The following is a 20,345-nucleotide window of genomic DNA, read 5'->3' on the forward strand; positions in this document are numbered from 1 at the left end:
AAATGTGAGGTCTATAGTTTTTTAAGCTATATCTTCTTATGAAGACAGTACAGTATTCAGTTTTTGATTGTGAGATAGATGGATTGCATTTGGATGCCTGATATTATTTACAGCTGTTTGCATAACTCTTAATGATTCATTTGGATCGTTGTTTGTAGTCCATATTGTAACATCATCTGCATAGATACTTATTTTTACTTCAGCTGGAACAACATCAGGTAAGTCATGTAACATTATATTAAATAAATTTGAGCTTAAAACAGAATCTTGAGGTATACCACCTGTAATTTTTTTGGATAAAGATAAATGATTATTTACTCATGTCTGAATTCTTCTTCCATTAAGAAAAGAATGTAGAAATCTTAGCATTCTGCCTTTGATACCAAGTTTCATAGATTGTAATAAAATGGATCTGTATGGAGTATTATCAAAAGCAGCTTCAAAGTCTATCATTACAGCTAATGTGGTCTTCTTTTCTGTGAAACCTTTATAAATTTCTTGAGCAAAATATCATAGAGCTTCAGTTGTGTCACATGATGGTCTAAAGCCAAACTGATATGGGCTTAAAAGATTGAAAGTTTCAAGTCTCCAGGTTAATCTTCTGTGAACAATGTGTTTCAGTAATTTAGAAATGCAGGATGTTAAAGATATCAGTCTATATGATTTAGGGTCCAATTTGTCTTTAACTGGTTTGAGAATTGGAATTACAATTGCATTTTTCCAAGTTTTAGGATAAAAGCCTGTTTAACAAATATTATTGAAGAGATGGAGAATTTCTTACTTAATTTTATCAGAGGAATTTAATAACACGCTGTTATGGATTTCATCCTCTCCTGTAGCAGAATTGTGTAGCTCTGATATTGCCAAGTAAGTGGTAAGAGCATTGTCTGTTATATCATTATGATAAAAAGAATGAGTTGAAAATTACTTGTAAGATATTGTTCTTCTTTGTTCATATATTTAGGCCATGATGAATTATTAGTCAGCCTTTGGGCATAGTGTGAATTTAAGAGTTCTGTCTTTTTAGCACATTCTGTTATTATTGTTTGTTTACTATCTTTAAGGTGAGTGATGTGTTCATAACTCTTGCCTTCTATGGCTTTAAATCTTTTCCATACAGTTGTAGGCGGAATATTTGGGTTTAAGAACCTAACAAATTACTGCCAGCTTGTTCTTTTGGCTTCAAGAATACTTCTTCTGAGATTTGCCCTTGCTTTATTATATTTTATTTTGTCATCAACTGTCCTCATTTTCATCCATTGTCGCAGAGCAGATTGCTGTTGTTTTCTCATGTAAGTTAAATCATTATTCCACTAGATGTTCATAGGTCTACAAGATTGTTGTTTGATAGTGGGAATAGACTGTTTTGCTGCAGTTATGATGGATAATATCAGTAATTTCTCAAGTTCTGGAATCAATTGTTTTTTGAGACAATGCTGTTTCATCATTAAAATTGTTAAATCTTGTAGTTTCATTATTGAACTTACACCAGTTTGCGGACTTTATTTTCCAGAATATAATGCCAAGGAAGAATAGCTATTCAATCTTGAATTGCAATGTCATTATCAGAGACCAGATTTTTAGGTTTATAAAATCATTTTCATTTTTTTTTTTTTTTTTAACAATTTTGCTACCAACAATGTCCACAGTCGATGAAGTTTGACTTTCACTGCATATCCTATTTAGCATCATGTTGAAAGACTGCAGAACCTAGAAAATTGCTGGGGCTAGGTGTGGGAATGAACATATTAACAAGTGAAACAAGTTTCCTTCAGATTTTTATGTCCAACCTATATAAGGGATCGCAAAAATTATCCAAATTGTTGAAAATTCATGTATACAGTAAAGACTGGTTCACAATAAACCGGAAACAGAAACGAGAACGGAAATACAGTAAAGTCCTGGTAATTCGAGTTAATTGGGGCTGAGGCTACCTCGAAAAAAATTAAGGCTCGGATTATACAGAAACATTACTAAATCAAAAGGTAAATCAAAAATAAATATTTAATGAGCACAATAAAGCTTAAACAATACAGTACATACCTGTGCTAGATATGGGCTAACATTTCCAAGTTTCAAAAACACAAGTTACAGTTTAAAGAAATTGTCCAGAGCCCTTTGTTTTAAAATAGATCCTCGTTTTTTTAGCAGCAATGTCACACTATCTTCTAAGAAGCATGGTGTCAGTTTGAGTAGCTTCTGCTTGCTGAGCAACATAATGCAATGCCACATCTAGCGCTGCCAAACCCTCGATGTGAGTGATCACTGGTAGAATTTCTTCAGGCAATTCCTCGTCACTACTGTCTTCAGTGGGTTCACTTGTCATTTCAATAACTGCAACAACAGTCACATCAAACTGTTCATCACTGTCCATCCATTCTGAAACCTCACTCTCATTCACGTTTTCACATAAAACAAGCTTCTTCATCAGTTCTGCCAAAGGTAGATCATCTTCATCTGTATTGTTGGTATCCATTTCATCCTGTAAAATCTTTTTCCGAGTCTTTTTTAGTGTGTCCGCCTTTATTTCAGACCATGAATCGGCTATCCAGTAAACTACGTCTTTTATCGTAGTTTTTTTTTTTTTTTTTTTTTGTAGAAATTCCTTGATGGTTCCTTCATCTTCTGCTGTTTGTAGAAGCGTCTGAAGCAAATAACGACGATACTTTATTTTCAAGCATTGTAAAATGCCTTGGTCCATGAGCTGTATTAAACTCGTAACGTTTGGGGGTAAGAACAATGCACAAATACCGTCACATTGTAATTCTTCCCCACCAGAGTATGATCCAGCATTGTCAAGTGTTAAGATTGCTTTGAAAGGCAAGCACTTTTTCTTTAGGTATTTTTTGGTCTCTGGAACAAAATCTTCAAAAAAACCAAATCTTAAAAATATTTTCGTACATCCAAGCGGATTTCTGGTGGACATATGTAACAGGCAGTGCAGACGCAACGATATTTTTTAAAGCTCTAGGCTTAGCAGACTTGCCTATTACCCAGGGGCGTATTTTGCGGACTACCGGGGCTACCGCCTACAAAAGAAAAAGTTTATAATATAACGTAATGTAATAATTTTGTATTACCATATTAGTTTTACCACAGTAATTAAAATTAAAGTAATTGTTAGATTTATATGTGCTCTCTGCTCTCGAAAAGAAACAAGTTGTCAAGGCGGCATCACTGGAGAAACCGCTTGCTACGTGAGGTAGCCTGTGACCGTACCGCGCATGCTGTCCGGTCGCACAACTGCCCATCTTCCCGCTCCCTTCTGTTTCCATCATGCAGTGTAAGGCCGGGTGAGTTGCCGCTCTCATGATCGGTTTCTTCGCAGGCGCGAAGCAACAATACGCTTAGCACGCTAGCTCATGAATGTAATTGTGTTCTTGCAGTGCAGTATTTTAAATTTGTGATTTGTTCGAGTGTCTAAGAGTTATATTAATTGTGAATTATTAAGTTTTTAATTTCCCAATTAAGTGATATTGTGAAAAATATGGCAGAACAAGTTTCTGGAGAGGTTTGTGTTGAAAATGACTGTGTAATAGAAGGTTTATTAAAAGTGCCTTTTAACCGTCGTACATACAACGAGGAAGTTGAAATTGTGAAAATGGAAAGACCAACTCCTGAGTTAAATTTGTCCATGGACGTAAAAGAAAAACAGCGTGAGTACACACGCCATTTCACTTCAACATCATATGGTAAGTGGAATTGGTTGTGTGGTAGTTCTAAACTGTCTAAACTATTTTGCTGGCCATGTTTGTTATTTAGCCGCGAAACTAATGTGTGGTCAAAAGAGGGTTTTCTAATATCAACTCCCTTCGAACGGCAGTCCTAAAACACGACAAATCAAAAGCTCATATTTGTAGTAGCATGAACTTCGCAAACTTCGGGAAGACAAGAATTGATTTACAGCTAGATAAGCAAAAAGCTCTACATATCAACCAACACAATGCTCCTGTGGAAAAAAAATCGGGAGATTTTACTGCATCTTATTAACGCAGTCTGCTTTCTAGGAAAACAAGAATTGGCTTTTCGGGGTCATAATGAGAGTGTGGAATCAGACAATAGAGGAAATTATATTGAATATTTAAGTTCCTTAAGTGAATTTGACCATTTACTGGCCAATCATCTTGAGAGTTCAACAGTATTTCGTGGTACTTCTCCCGCAATTCATAATGACTTAATATTTGCTATAAGTGGGGTTATGATAAAGAACATAAAATCTGAAATAGAAGAAGCACCTCTTGCGGCCATTGTTGTTGATGAAACAAGTGACTGCTCTAATCAGAGTCAATTGTCCACTGTTTTAAGATACGTCGATAGTACTGCCAATGTTCAAGAACGGGTTATAGGATTCACAAATGTCAGTTCGGGCAAAACTGCTGCTGCTTGGTTTCAGCATGTGGAAGGTGTTATAGCAGAATACAATGTCGGCAATAAGTTAATTGCACAGACATATGATGGTGCTTCAGTTATGGCGGGAAATATTAATGGCTTAAAAACAAAAGTTCAAGGAAAGTATCCTCAAGCACTATTTGTCCATTGTTACATCCATGTTCTCAATTTAGTTTTGCAACAAACTACTTCATCCATTCCAGAATGCCGCATTTTTTTTCAAAACACTGTTGGGTTTGGCTGCATTTTTCTCATCATCTCCTAAAAGATCAGAAAAACTCAAGAATTTATGAAAAAGAAACTCCCAAAAGTAGCACCAACTACATGCAATTTTACATCTCGGCTTGTAAATACAGTAAAGTAATACAGAGAACAACTGACTGCTTTCTTTGAAAATATCATTTGTAATGACTCTGAAGAAAACTGGGTTGATGATGTAATTGTGCAGGCTCAAGGATATTTGTATTTTTTTCACACAGTTTCAGAATATATTTCTTCTTGAAGTCAATGCTAGAGTGTTCGCACATACAGATGTGCTCTACAATATTCTTCAGACAAAAAGTCTAGACATAGCATACTGCTTGCAAGAGGTATCAAAGTTAAAAAATACTATATTCCAGTTCAGACGTAGTGTGTTTCCGTCCATATGGAGTAATATGGAAAATGAAAATTCTTCAGCCAATACAATGGAACCACCATTAAAGCGAAGAAAAGGAGATGATGAATTGAAATACAGGCAGCTGTACTACAGCATACTAGTTCGTATGCACATGGAAATTACCGACAGATTTTCTGATTATAGAAAGCTTCAGTTCACATATCTTCTAGATTCTCAAAAATGTTCTGCTTATAGAGAAAACTTCCCGAATGAGGCACTAAACAAATTATTTCAGTCCTATAACAGTCACTTTGATCAAGTACGTTTGAAAAATGAATTAAGTGTAATATATTCAGCAGAGGTCTTTGATTTTTCGAACAAACCTATCCATGAAATATTATCTGCCATATATGAAAACTAGCTGAACCAAGTTATTCCTGAAGTCCTTAAATTGGCAACATTAATTGTGACAATACCAGCTACGTCAGCATCAGTAGAAAGAACATTTTCTGCGTTGAAGAGAATAAAATCCTACTGTAGATCAACTCATACATAAGAACGTTTATCCGGCTTGGCACTGATGTCCATTGAAAAGTCATTTCTACAGAAACTTCGCAAGCGGCCCAACTGTAATTTCAATGACGAAGTCATCAAAGTATTTTCGTCCCAATCAAGACATCTGGAATTCATATATAAATAGGTAAGGAATTTTATTATAGGGACTTTAAAATATATTTTGTGTAATAATAGGGTCAGTGGTAGCCCAGGCCCTTAAACCAGTATACGCCACTGCTATTACCAATAGCTTCAGTTAATGGTCTCTACTTGCATTCGATGCAGCAAGAACTGTCAACCTCTCTTGAGATTTCTTGTAGCCTTTTCTTCTCTTGAGGCTAGAGTTTTAGATGGAAGCATTTTATAATTTCGTCCTGTTTCATCACAATTACCAGTATACAGTTGATCAGGAGTAAGGATTTCTTCCTGTATATTTTTTTTAAATCTCTCGGTATACAGTTGATCAGGAGTAAGGATTTCTTCCTGTATAATTTTTTTAAATCTCTCGGTATACAGTTGATCAGGAGTAAGGATTTCTTCCTGTATAATTTTTTTCAATCTCTCACAAAATTGTGTAACAGTCTGAGAATCCGCAGAAAGTTTCTCACAGCAAATTTCAAGCCGCCTTATGCCGTATCACTTCTTCCACCTATCAACCATCCTGAACTTGCAGTAAAATCGTCCTCACCTTTTTTTTTTTTTAACTCATTCCTAAAAAAATAACGCTTTTTCTTGCAGAATAGGCCCTGAAATTGGATTTCCTTTTTGTCTTTGTTGAGTAAATAATATGAACAAAGCTTCACTCGTTTTTTCGTACTCAGATTTTCTTCATTGACTTCTGTTCAAACGACGAAATACCCGAGCACTTGTTAGATGAAAACTTCTCAATTTTGTCTCCATTTCTATGCCAATCTCCAACTGTCATTTCATCGATTCCATACTCAGCAGCAAGTTTTTTTAATATTTCTCCTTTGTGTAGTCTTTTCAAAGCCTCCAGTTTTACATTCAACGGCACAAATTTTCTCTTACTCCTGCCACTCATTGTAATGTACACAATTAAAACATTAAGAAACACACAGTTACTGTAAAACACTTTAGAAGTAACGTACAGGTGCGCTCACTACAGTACCATCTACAACAATGATTTGCCTGTTACTGCTTTAAAATGTGTATTTTTACTTAAGTGTATTTTAGTGACCACTATCACTAGGTAGGGATTACTATACTGTAACAATATTTTTCTGAAAGGATGGTATGCACTGTACAACTAACTGATTGACGCACAATCCCAATTATTAGTGAAGTGACAACAAAGAAACAGCAAACGGGCTCCTCGAAACCTAACGGTACCTGTCAATCTGTAATAGAAATGCATTAGCAGTCCGAGGCCAGGTTATTTCTGTGCATTATGAACGAAAACCCTAAGTGGGACAGTTTTACCTGTATTGTATTGGAAAATTGAAAGAAAGTTCAAAATGTAACACATTCGGAAGTGTGAAAAACATACATGCCGACAACATATAAAAACAGAATTTTACTCTAGTTTTCTAGATTTTAATTTTCTTAAAACCATCTCGAATTACATGGAACCACGAAATACCGGGACTCGAATTATTGGGGTTCTACTGTATTGTTAAAATAAATGTATTTAAACATTATTTCCGTTCTCACTGTCATTTCCATTCCCAGTTTATTGTGCACCAGTCTTAAACAGGGTTAAGGTGAAATGAAAATATTAACACAAATGTGCAATCACAACACTCCTCTTTTGAACAATTGAACTATTTATACAAGTGTACAAGATAAGTAAAATTGTTTCCTTTCCCTTACAATTTTTCGCATGTACTAAATAAATAATACACAACTTTATTGATAACCAAGTTAAATCTGTTGGAACTTGATTTAGAATGATGTCAAATTAAAAACAAAAATAAACGAAAGACACAAAAAGTTTACTCGCACTTTTCCTGGTTATAATAAATCAACAAATACCTTTCCGGATTCTCGATTGTGAAGTTCTTTCTGTTGTCTCTCACAAAAACATTTGACAGCAGAAATTGTCCTTTTGATGTCACATGACTACATGGGTACAAATTGCATTAATGCTACTGTGACAGGTCCCCAACGTAATTGGCCACTGGAATGCTCCCAAGAGGAATGAGTCACACACTTTCCATCGAACTCTGGATTCCTTTGAAGAACTGTTTCAGCTTGAATGTGACTTCACCTGTAGGCTATGATACTTGATTTTTGACGAAAGAGATTCCATGACACGAATAGTATCTTTTAGTGGTAGAGACGAAGATTCCATGTGTTCAATAATTTTTGGAAGATAAGAGAAATGTATCTTGAAGAAGGCTAGGACACCACAGATATCACAATCAAGTTCTGATTTTTCCTTTGTAATTGAGATGGTCTCATTCACGTCGAAATTATACAAAAGTTCTTTAATTTCACACAAGTGCTGTGAATAATACAGAGCAGCACACAACCAGATTCTCCAGTATGTCAACAATGAATCTATACTATTTCCAAATAAAGATTGAAGTAGACATAAACAAAACCGAAATGTGTTATTCCGCAATCGCAAGCTAGCTACCGAAGCAGCCCCCAGCGCGCATTATTTTCAGCAAGTGAGCATGCAGGGCAGCCATCATCTGTATATTGCAGACAACATTTCAACACATTGGAGTGCAAGAGGTCAAATGACTTTACTGTCAAATGCATGGCATTAGAAAACAACATTTCAACACATTCATTAAACTAACCCGTAAAATGCTCACAGAGGGTTGATAACAAGACTTACATGATTTTAATAAAGTTAAAATGTTATTAATATAATAATTACATTCTACTTACGTCAGTGTGTGAACTCGTATATTATTAATCAGAAATTGATAGCAGCTCTATCCCCTCCATATCCGACATAACCACAACACTTACACACGCTTCGTGTACCGACTGCTTTAACAATAGGCTACTACAATAATCACTGTTGTCTGCCACAAACAAACTATTGCGACTCACTATAATTGAGACACTGACCTCGACATCAGATGGTGCGAGAAAGACAAAGTTGGGGATTCAATAACACAGGGATGTTGAAGAATTTTCATTAGTTAGATAGCCTATATGCACGTTGATGATTTCTCTACTGGGAATAGTGGATTTTCTTTTTCTGTAGATTCGTGATTAAATGTTATTCTTTGAATAGCAGATAATTTCTTTAATTCTACAGAAATTTCTTTGAGGTTGGCAATACTGAATCTCGCACTGTGTTATCAGCTGTGCTGATGTGCTCTGTGAAGCTGGAGGTCACTTTGAGAGTTCCGCTTAATGCCTATCATGCATGCGCGTTGCCATAATACATGTTACAATGATTTATCATGCAATGTCTGAAACTGCTAATATAAACATATTGTTTAAATCATAAGAAAGTGTTCTTATAAGCATGTTTAATTTACCTGTATTCCATGTATATTACACATTTTATTATTTTAGAAGGAACTATTTTAATGTGAGGAAGAAGATGACAAGCATCAGCTTGGAGGCATTGTGGGTCCAATAGTCAATCAGGAACAATTATGCCATGTGCATTTATTTACATTTACTTCAATCTTTAGCTGGAAAGAGAGCAGTATAAGTAACACTCCTGGCAACATTTCCTTAATCTTCTGAATGTTTCAAGAAAATTTTCTTTGAAGAGGAAATGAGTTTGTTGACAACCAGAAAAAGTCCTCTAATCTCCGTTGTCACATGGTGGAGAGGTGACACTTGACGCATTTTGGGATACAAAGCTGCTAGTTCCTTCCCAAAATTACACATTTATGCAACACTGTTAGTAAAAACAGAGTTGGGGAGTAATACGTTACAAGTAGTGTAATGCTGTTACTAGAAACAGCCTGCATTATTATTTGAAGTAAATATGATGGTAATGAAGTACTTTTATCGATAACGAGTAACAGAAATAGTTTTTTTTTTTTTTTTTGCTTGTAATATATTTTGTTGAAAGAACCTTATTATGTCGAAAGTTATTTCGATCATTTCAACAATGAGTACATTATTATATACATACATACATGTTCTGCCCATGGGTAGGTCTTTCACTGCAAACCCAGAATTCTCCAATCTTTCCTATTTTCTACCTTCCTCTTAATCTCCACATATGATCCACATATCTTAATGTTGTCAATCATCTGATACCTTCTTCTGCCCCGAACTCTTCTCCCGTTCACCATTCCTTCCAGTGCATCCTTCAGTAGGCAGTTTCTTCTCAACCAGTGACTCAACCAATTCCTTTTTCTCTTTCTGATCAGTTTCAGCCAACACAACTTCATTTTTTATTTTGTCTGTCCACTTCACACATTCCATTCTTCTCCATATCCACATTTCAAAGGCTTCTATTGGTTTTTCTTCACTTCGTCGTAATGTCCATGTTTCTGCCCCATACAATGCCACACTCCACACAAAGCACTTCACTAGTCTCTTCTTTAGTTCTTTTTCCAAAAGTCTACAGAAAATGTTCCTTTTCCTAGTACAAGCTTCCTTTGTCATTGCTATCCTCTTTTTGACTTCCTGGCTGTAGTTCATGTTACTACTTACAGTACATCCCAAGTATTTGAAGCTGTTCACTTGCTCTACTGCCTCATTTATAATTTGCAAGTTTACCTTCAGATAAACTCGTGAACATAGGCTCACATGGTCCCCATTGGGAACCAGAACAAAACCTAAGGTTAAGTAGTGGTTGGCTGTCAACACAATATAACTAGAATTTATATATTGATGATGTTGAACAGCAACCTTGTATAAAAAAAAAAAAATAAAATAAAAAAAATAAGAGTCCACTTTATGCCTACCAAAAAAGTCTTTCTGCATCTTCTGTCAAGATATGAATACAAACTTTACAAGAAGAGATTTAAATACCTTCTTATGTCAGATATTTGTTCGTTATCAAGATATTAAAATGTGTGTTTTTTTTTTTGCTCTCCTGTAAAACTGAATATATTGGCATATGATGCTGCTGTTCAACACCATCGATATACGTGGTACAGTCATTAAGTTCTAAGACTTGACGCCTGGAGGGAAGGCTCCCACAAGAATCTGGATGTATCACAAGATGCCGCATAACACGGCGTACATTTAAACAGAATCACATCCTCCCTCAAAATAGTCTCCATTGGCCGTTATGCATGTTTGCCAATGTTGGTATAGCTGCTGGAAGCACCGTTGAAAGATGTTGGCAGGAAGGTCCCATATGGCTTCTCTTGTGGCAGTCATGACCTCTTCGGAAGAATTAAATCTACGCCCTAGTAGGGTTACTTTCATGCGAGGAAAGAGAAAAAAATCGCATGGTGCGAGATCAGGTGAGTACGGAGGAAGTGGAAGAACTGTCACTTGTTGTCTTGCAAGTTCCTCTTGGACAAGGACAGAGCGATGTGCAGGGGCATTATCATGTAGCAACAGCCAATTCTTTGTACGCCATAGCTCAGGTCGCTTATGGCGAATTGAATCTCGTAAACGGCCAAGGATCTCTTTGTAGCGGGTTTTGTTCACAGTTGCACCTTCTGGGATGAATTCCATGTGAACAATTCCATTTGAATCAAAAAACAGTTCAAGCATCACCTTGCCTTTTGACCTGTCTTGTCGCGGTTTTTCCTGTCGTGGTGATAACGGCGTTTTCCAGGTGGTGGATTGTCGTTTCAGTTGCGGATCGTAAAGGAAACACCAAGTTTCGTCTCCAGTTATTATCCGGTTGAGAAACGTCGGATCATCGTCAGCATTACTGATGAGGTCACCACAAATCGTCATGCGATCACGTTGGTCTTGCGACAGGATTCGTGGCACACTGTGCTGGGTAACATGAGACATGTGTCATCAGACAGAATTTTGTAGCAAGTACCATGGTTGACCCCTACTGTTGCTGCGATATCGTCTACCGATTGGGAGCGGTTAGCACGCACCAACATTGCAACTTCTTGGATCTTGCGTTCAGTTCAAATTGTTTGTGGCCAACCAGTACGCACATCATCTTCCAAACTGTCTCTTCCTTGCAAAAAATGTCGGTGCCACCTAAACACAACACTGCGTCCTCACCGTAAACTTGCTGCATCATTTGAAACGTTTTGGCAGCAGTTCTGCCTAATTTCTGGCAGAACTTGATGTTTGCCCGTTGCTCAAACTGTGATATCTCGGGTTCCGACGTGCGCATTCAAATCACCGTCACAACAAAGACCGTAGTTCTGCTTACAGTGCATGCACTCAACTGTCTCTTGTTGGGTCGAGAGACTGACAAGGTATCATACCATGGCACCACCTATGCGCTATAGTGCACCACAACGCCACTATGCGCTCAGTATTAGAACTTAATGACTGTACCACGTATTGTATTTCACATAAAACAATGCTAAAGTTCCTATATTCACTGGAAAGGGAAGTATGAAGAAAAATAACTCAATCTGTGATTAATAAAATCATACTTTCCCTATACAACTTTTGGGAAAGAAAGCTAGTTTAGAACATACTTACTTACTGTCAATTCAACATCACTTCTTTCTTAGATATCAAGTCTGTATAACAAATTCATTTACAAGCATAAGTGAGACTATAAAAATGTGCACTATACACTACATCCACATATGAACTAAGTCACATGAAAGCATTACTGTTGGAATCGAAGCAGCAAACAAGGAAAATCATCATGGTCTCTGGTTCCTGGAATTCTAATTTGAAGATAGAGGGTTGCACGGGTTATCTCCAAACAACCACTTGCCAATAGAAGTAATTTTATCACAGCCTAGCATTTCAAGCACTGTGTGGCTTATCCAGGGTGTCTGGAAGTTCCTTATGCACACATCACATGACTAGAACACTCTTGGCTCTTCTAACTACATCCAGAGCACTACTCCATTCAGTTCAGTTCAAGGCAGTCTCACATTTGCTTTAGTACTCATTGTTTCAATCGTGATTCGAGCTTTTTGTTCTGTGGTGCTGTAACTTGCAGTCTGTAATTAAATCCTGTAATATTTCTAGTTCCTCAAATGTAAGTAGTTTATCGAGTGTTACTGTGCAATAATAATTAAGTGTATTCTTTCCTCATGTAGTACACTCTGATGCTACACAGATGACCCCTTGTAACACATTCCTTAATAGGTGCTTTGTACTACAACTATTGCTATCAGGTACATATGTAGTTACTAGCTATACATTTCAACATTTTATTTGCCATCTCAACAAGAGTGATTAATACTAAGTCCATTTCACGCGGATTGCACATTTCTTTTTTCCATTTTTTCTTTCTACAGTTTTCAAGATACGGTACCATATTTACTCGAGTATTTTTTGCAATTAACTGGAGGGAAAAATCGTCTTGAAAATAGCAGTGTGTAAATTACGCGATAAATAAAAAATACGTAGTACACAGTATATTAAAATAAGCCTAATATACTTTATTGTTGTTGTTTTCTAATGCCAGGCATTTGACAAAGTCATTTGACCTCTTGTACTCCAATATTTTTCAAAGATATTATCATGGTCAGCCACTGAAGCACAGATTTTGAGGTGTTCCGAATCCATTTCTTGGTTTGAGTTGCACAATGGGCAGTTAGGGGACTGATATATTCCAATTCTATGCAGGTGTTTGGCCAAACAGTCATGGCCTGTTGCCAATCTAAATGCAGCTACAGACGATTTTCGTGGTAAATCGGGAATTCACTATGGATTATGATGCAGAGAGTTCCATTTTTTCCCTTGAGATTGTATTATCAAATTTTGTTTGTTGAAGTCTAGGTATGTAGATTTAATAAATCTTTTCACAGAGTAATACGTAGATTTAGTAACAGGTCTGTAAGTAGCAGTGCTGCCCTTCTTTGCTAAAGCATCCGCATTCTCGTTTCCCAGGATTCCACAATGAGATGGTATCCATTGGAATACAATTTTTTTATTGAGTGATATTAATTGAGAGGGCATTTTAGTTATTTCTACTGTTTGAGATGAAGGTGTGTGTTTAGAGGCTATTGATAGAATAGCTGCTTTGGAGTCTGACAATATAACTGCATTCTTAAATTTATTGATGTGGCATAGAAGATTCCTGCGACTTTCACTTATTGCAATGATTTCTCCATCAAAACTTTTATTCCATATCCAAGAGATCTATAAAGTGAGAAGAGACAGCAAGTAATACCTGCGCCAGCACCTTGTTCTCTGGAGATCAAGGATCCGTCGGTGTATAAATGAAGCCAGTTTTGTGGAGGGTACCTAATATTAATTGTCTCTAAAGACAATTGTTTCATTATTTCAGTGTTTACTTCTGATTTCAGTATTTCTTCTGTTAAATTTAGATTATACTCTATATTTAAAAGAGTTAAAGGGTTTGGTTTCATTTGTAAGTTTTCTTTTAAATTCGGGATATTGATTTTCTTTTTTAATTCTTGAACCATGGATATGAAACTTTTTTGAGTTTTTAATCTACAGAGAGGACTGTATGAATGCCAATTGTTTCCTGGTAATCTGATAAGTTTTTCATATGAATCAGTGCTTTTTCTTCTATTGTCATTTTGATGCTGTTAATATTAGTGAGGAATCTCATAGAATCTATTGGAGTTGTTTTGATTCCACCAGTAATGAGTCTGAGAGCTTGGTTTTGAACATATTCTATTTCGTTTATGAAAGGTGAAGTAATTAAAATTTCTCCGCAGTATGTCAGCACTGGCTGTATAAACATTTTGTATGTAGTGTTCAAAGTATTTCTAGAGCATCCCCATTTCTTTCCTGCTAGTTTTTTTAGAAGGGAGAATCTTTTACGAGCTTTTTCAGAAATGTATTTCAATTGGTTGCTCCATGTTAGCTTACTATCGAAAATAACTCCAAGATATTTGGATTCATAAATCCTAGGAAGGTGTTGGCCATTGTATTGGGTATTGAATTCTCTTTCTTTTTTACCAAGTGAAAATATTTGGTAGTTACTTTTGCTTAAATTGAGTGTCATCAAATTTGATGTATTCCATACATGTAGTTGATTTAGAGCTTTAAGAGCAGAATTTTGAATTTTGTCTCTATGTCTGTAAGATCCGGAAGTCCACAAAACTATATAATCTGCAAATAGTGCTGTTTTCATGTTTGATTCCTCTAACAGGGAGGGTAAATCATTTATATAAATATTGAATAAAGTTGTGCTGAGGACAGCGCCCTGAGGTAGACCTTGATATGTTTGTCTGTAACTAGAGTTATTGAATTTAGTGGCAATGAATCTTTGACTAAGGAATTCTGATATCCATCTGAACATATTGCTGGAGATACCTAATTTCTGGAGTTTTAGTAATAATTTATTTCTCCAAACAGAGTCATATGCTAGCTGAAAGTCAATAAATATTGCCAAGGTATCTTCTTTCTTGTTAAAACTATCTTTTATTTCTTGACCGAGGTGGATGACTTGTTCATTGGTAGAGTGTAGTTGTCGAAAGCCGGCTTGTCTTGGTGATAAAAGATTTTGGGATTCTAAATACCAAGTTAATGTTTTGGAGATCATGGACTCCATGGTTTTTGCTATCATGCTTTATTAGTGCCATAATAATACTAGTTGCCATCAGGTCTTCTCTTCCTCTCAACCAGGATCAAATCACATACAGAAAAATATGTACCGGTATAAAATATTAACTTAAAAATAATAATAAACATAACAAAATACTTCAAGCTCACTGGATTCTGATCAGTGTTACCTATTTGCGACAGAAGGTATTTGTTTCTTTGATGCATTTGAATCATATGGTGATTAAAGGTCTCCACTTTGTCCATATAATCCATGGTAGCTTCTGATATAGTGTCATCCTTCTTCTCAGAGACAGTTACGGTACTTTTTGTCTCTCCACATGAAGTGCCAAGTCCATCTCTTGCTTGCTTTAAATTCTCTGTGAGGAATGTTCATGGCACATACAAGCACGGTTTTGTAACATTTCGTGATTTGCAGAACTGTCATTGCTTTGTAATTCTTGAACATAATCAAATAGTTCTTTCTCCAAATCCGGAAATTCTCCATTTTTTGGTCCCTGAAATGTACAGCAAGAACTCTTCGTGGTTAATAACGACTCCTTTCGTGTTTTCGCCAATACTGCATATGTGCTCCTGAAACACTAAATTCTCTCTCTCTCTCTTTCTCCACAGTTTGTTCCAGTTTTCTACTATAGTGTATAGATTAGGGTAACATTTTTTTTTAATGTCGTGCGAAGAGCCAAAATAATTTGTATTGTTTAACACAAAATCCAAGACTCTTATACCAAAATCAGCTACAGGACCCTAAGGTCGAAGTGAGATGTGTCATGAGTGTGACTAGAATAACTGGCACTATTTTTTACGAAATAATTAATGCTGCCCTGTACGTATTCGTATTTGTGGAACAGTTTCTTCCTCACTTGGCTGAAGAAAAACGAATGCATGGTGTGTTTCAGCAAGACAGGGCTACAGCTCATATAGCTAGAACTTTATTGGGTGCAATTGTTGATGTCTTTGATGACAGAGCAGGGTTATGGCCTACTCAATCACCATATCTAACACTGTGATTTTTATTTGTGGGACCAACAATAGATGAACTGCAAAATAATATATGAGAAAAAATAGCCAACTTATAATGTGTGAATGAAAATTTGTTACAATGCTACATCTATCTCGATACACAAGAACAATTTCAACAGCATCTCTGAAAATGTAAGCAATGTTAGGAACATTCACAATTACAATTTCAATTTTCAAAATAATGGTACAAGTACTAAGTTAGCCTTATCCATTTATCTAATTTATCGTGATGCGCCAGAATGTGTGTGTGTCATGTTAGTCTGTAGTCTGCCAACAGTGTGGGGACTGGAGTGTTGGTAGACTAACGATGTGTGCCTGCTGTCAAGGTGTAGCTGAAAGCGAGCCCAGGTAAAATGATGGCTTTGTATTTCAAGAAGCTAGTAAACTAGTCTATCAATTTTCATTTATGTCAATGATATCTGTGAAAATAGAAGACAGAGTCAAAAATAGTAACCAATATAATTGGAATTTAAAACGAATTCTCGATTTCTTTTTAAGTCTCAAACACTAAGTGGAATTGAAGTGATTCTTCACATTAATTTACAAATACAAATATAATTTATACTGTGTTTTAAAAAGAAACTCAGAACATCATTACTTTAATAGGACCATATAATCAGGAACTATTTAGCTTACTTCTGTCGGTATTTCTCTTTTGGTCAGGTCTCATAAAACCAAATCCTAATTCTCCAGTGGCGGGCAAAAGAGCTTGTCATTACATTTTGTGATATACGATTTTAATTTTATATTCCTTCATTAAACCCGTTTCCTAAAAGAGATCCTAAAACCAATGACGTCAACAATAAAGAGAATCATGAAATAGTCGAAACATGTCACTTTTCGGATTTAGGGCAGTTGTTTAAATCTTTGGAAATTCCTCCTGTAAATTTTGCATAGAGTGACTTGGCCCTTTTGCCCGCCCACCAGAGAATTGTCTCAGGATATACATTTATGCCGCTTTACGAGCACTGAATGTATGAATATATCCACTGTTGCAAATATCAGTTCTTAATCTAGCTCCTTCATTGTTACTGTCCCTAGCAAATAAAATTAGTCAAACTAGATGTCAAGTGCCATATACATACTTTAAACACACAGAAAACTTACCTCGGTAGCATACAGGATGTCAAGTATTTTCTGGATGATTGGGTTCTGATCATTATCATTTTCTTGGCACATAACTTCTATATCTCTCAGTTTTCCAAAATAAAAATCTCTCTCCTTTTCAAGTCCATCAACAGTAAGTTTCAGATCAAGTAACTGAAAACAAATAAAAAGTTTTTGTGAAAATGAATATGACTGAAAACAAGTTTTACTTACTTGTCCATTGTACTATTTGAATTCTTCCAGGAAGATAGTGATATTCATCTGCATTAGTTTAATGATTAATTTTCATACCATGAATATAGAGATTTTACTCTCCATATACAGAGCCTTCATTATGATGCTATGGGACACACAGAAATGTTGCTTCCTAAAGTGTGCTTTCATATGTGCTTTAGTTCAAAGGCGTTTGTCAATCATTGCATGCACGCAGATTACTTCAATCTGTTCTAAGCTACAAAAGGAATTACTCATCTGAGCATAATATAGTGCAAGTTATTCTGATTTTATTTTTTAACTATTTAAGAACACTGAAGGGATTAGTCATTCATACATAGTGTAGTGCAAACTATCGTGTTTTTTTAGAATGGTGTATAGCACATTGCAGTGAGTATTTATAGTTTTAAGTTATGCAAAAAGTGGAAGAAAATATCCGATAATACTTGAACACATTGCAAGAAGAGATTAGTCGAGTATTTCAGAACAATCTTTGGAGATGTTAAAAATGTACTGAAGCTGGAAGACAGTTCGAATATCTCTTGTGACACAAGTAAGATGCACTTGTATTCATTTTTAAGTAGTTTATGAACATTTTCCTCACTAAACAGGCTTTAAAAACTAAAGTTAGTACTATAGAAATGGGGGTCAGTTTTGCAGTAACTGTTTGAAATATATAACAAAAATGCTGTTGAGTTGCAGTGTGAGGGAAGCATCATATCAATCGTCTAGTTCAAAAGTGCAACAACTCAAAAAAACAAGTTTTGAGATATCTTCAGTTGAAAGTTTCAAATAAATTACTTAAAAAGAACAGAGTTCTGGTTCACAACCACGACAATTAGAAATGAGTCAGTATTCAGGACGAGTTTATCACAATCTTCCAGTTCATTATTAATACATTTCGAAATGTACTAATAATGAATTAGTAAAGTCCATAGTTATAATTATTTCTAAAGCAGTTTATTTAATTTTTTTCTTTATGGTTGTAAATATGACTTATCTCAATACTGAATCGGAAAGAGCTCGAAAGGGGCTTTCAGTAGTATAAATAACTAAAAAAAATGGCAATTTTTGAGTTGTCGCACTTTTGAACTGGATGATAGATATATATAGAGAAACCTGCACACAAGGGATTGCATTTGCTTATAGGAGGGCTGTTCAGAAATCAACTTCCGATTGGCTTAAAAAAAAAAAAAAACCACACACACAAACAATGTTACAAACTATTTATCGCCTGAAAAACGTTCCTGGATAGTGACACTATTTTTCAACATAGTTGCCATATAAATTCAAGCACTTATCATAGCATGGGACTAGCTTGTGTATTCCTTCTTCATAAAAGGAAGCCACCTGTGTACTCAGCCAGGTTTTCACTCCATCCATGAGCTCCTCGTCATTGAAGCACTGAGTGGCTAACCAGTTCTTCATCTTGGGAAAGAGGTGGTAGTCATTAGGCACCAAGTCTGGACTGTAGGGAGAATGTTGGAAAGTTTCCCATGTGTACTTGTCCAATAAAGCCTTTGTGCAAGCAGCAGTATGGGGCTTCGCATTGTCATGGAGAAGAAAGACACCCTTGGAGAGCAATCTGCGGCATTTGTTTTGGATTGCTCTCCAAAGATTCTTTAGCATTTCACAATAAACATCTGCTGTTATTGTGGTCCCAGGCATCATAAACTTTGTCAACAATACTCCTTTGTGATCCCAAAAAAACTGTAGACAACATCTTTCGGTTCGAGAATGTTTGTTTGAACTTTTTTGGCTTGTTCGGGGATTGGGTGTGGATTCACTGCTTTAACTGTTCTTTGATCTCTGCATTCATGAACTGTTGTTGTTTTCTAATGCCAAGCGTTTGACAATAAAGTCATTTGACCTCTTGCACTCCAATATTTTTCAAAGATATTATCATGACCAGCCACTGAAGCACAGATTTTGAGGTGTTCCGAATCCATTTCTTGGTTTGAGTTGCACAATGGACAGTTAGGGGACTGATATATTCCAATTCTATGCAGGTGTTTGGCCAAACAATCATGGCCTGTTGCCAATCTAAATGCAGCTACAGACGATTTTCGTGGTAAATCGGGAATTCACTGTGGATTTTGATGCAGAGAGTTCCATTTTTTTCCTTGGGATTGTGTTATCAAATTTTGTTTGTTGAAGTCTAAGTATGTAGATTTAATAAATCTCTTCACAGAGTAATACGTAGATTTAGTAACAGGTCTGTAAGTAGCAGTGCTGCCCTTCTTTGCTAAAGCATCCGCATTCTCGTTTCCCAGGATTCCACAATGGGATGGTATCCATTGGAATACAATTCTTTTATTGAGTGATATTAATTGAGAGAGCATTTTAGTTATTTCTGCTGTTTGAGATGAAGGTGTGTGTTTAGAGACTATTGATAGAATAGCTGCTTTGGAGTCTGACAATATAACTGCATTTTTAAATTTACTGATGTGGCATAGAAGATTCCTGAGACTTTCACTTATTGCAATGATTCATGAACTGTACCCATATCTGATCTCCTGTCACGAATCTGTCCAGAAATTGATCATTATCATTGTGGTAAGGAAGGAACATTAAGGCTGAGGTTATTCTCTGAGCTTTATGCTGGTCAGTGAGATTTTTCGACACCCATTGTGAACAACATTTGTAGAAATCTAACCTTGCCATAACAATTTCATAGAGATCTGTCCTTGAAATTTGTGGGAAATTTTCAGAGAGTTCAGAAATTGTGAAATGACGTCTTTCACGCATAGTTTGTTCAGTTTGTTCAACGAGTTCATCGGTCACAATTGAATGCCGTCCTTGACCTCCCTCATTGTGCACATCTTCAAGCCCATTCTTAAATTTTCTGCACCTGTCCCGTACAGCACTATCACTCATAATGTTACCATAAACACGACACAGTCGACAGTGAATCTCAGTA

The 20,345-nt window shown here is 36.0% G+C and overlaps 1 protein-coding gene across 3 annotated transcripts in view; it reads right to left on the reverse strand.

Annotated features, from left to right (window-relative positions):
• The window catches only part of Eb1 (microtubule-associated protein RP/EB family member 1), a 93,837-nt gene that overhangs the window by 2,818 nt on the left and 70,674 nt on the right, over nt 1-20,345 (reverse strand). For all 3 annotated transcript variants that reach the window (XM_069831088.1, XM_069831087.1, XM_069831086.1), the window contains exon 6: nt 17,213-17,365. In XM_069831088.1, the coding sequence (XP_069687189.1) occupies nt 17,213-17,365 (153 nt within the window). The remainder of the gene's footprint in view (nt 1-17,212; nt 17,366-20,345) is intronic.

The sequence above is a fragment of the Periplaneta americana genome, chromosome 7 (assembly GCF_040183065.1).
Source record: "Periplaneta americana isolate PAMFEO1 chromosome 7, P.americana_PAMFEO1_priV1, whole genome shotgun sequence".
NCBI classification, from domain to species: domain Eukaryota; kingdom Metazoa; phylum Arthropoda; class Insecta; order Blattodea; family Blattidae; genus Periplaneta; species Periplaneta americana.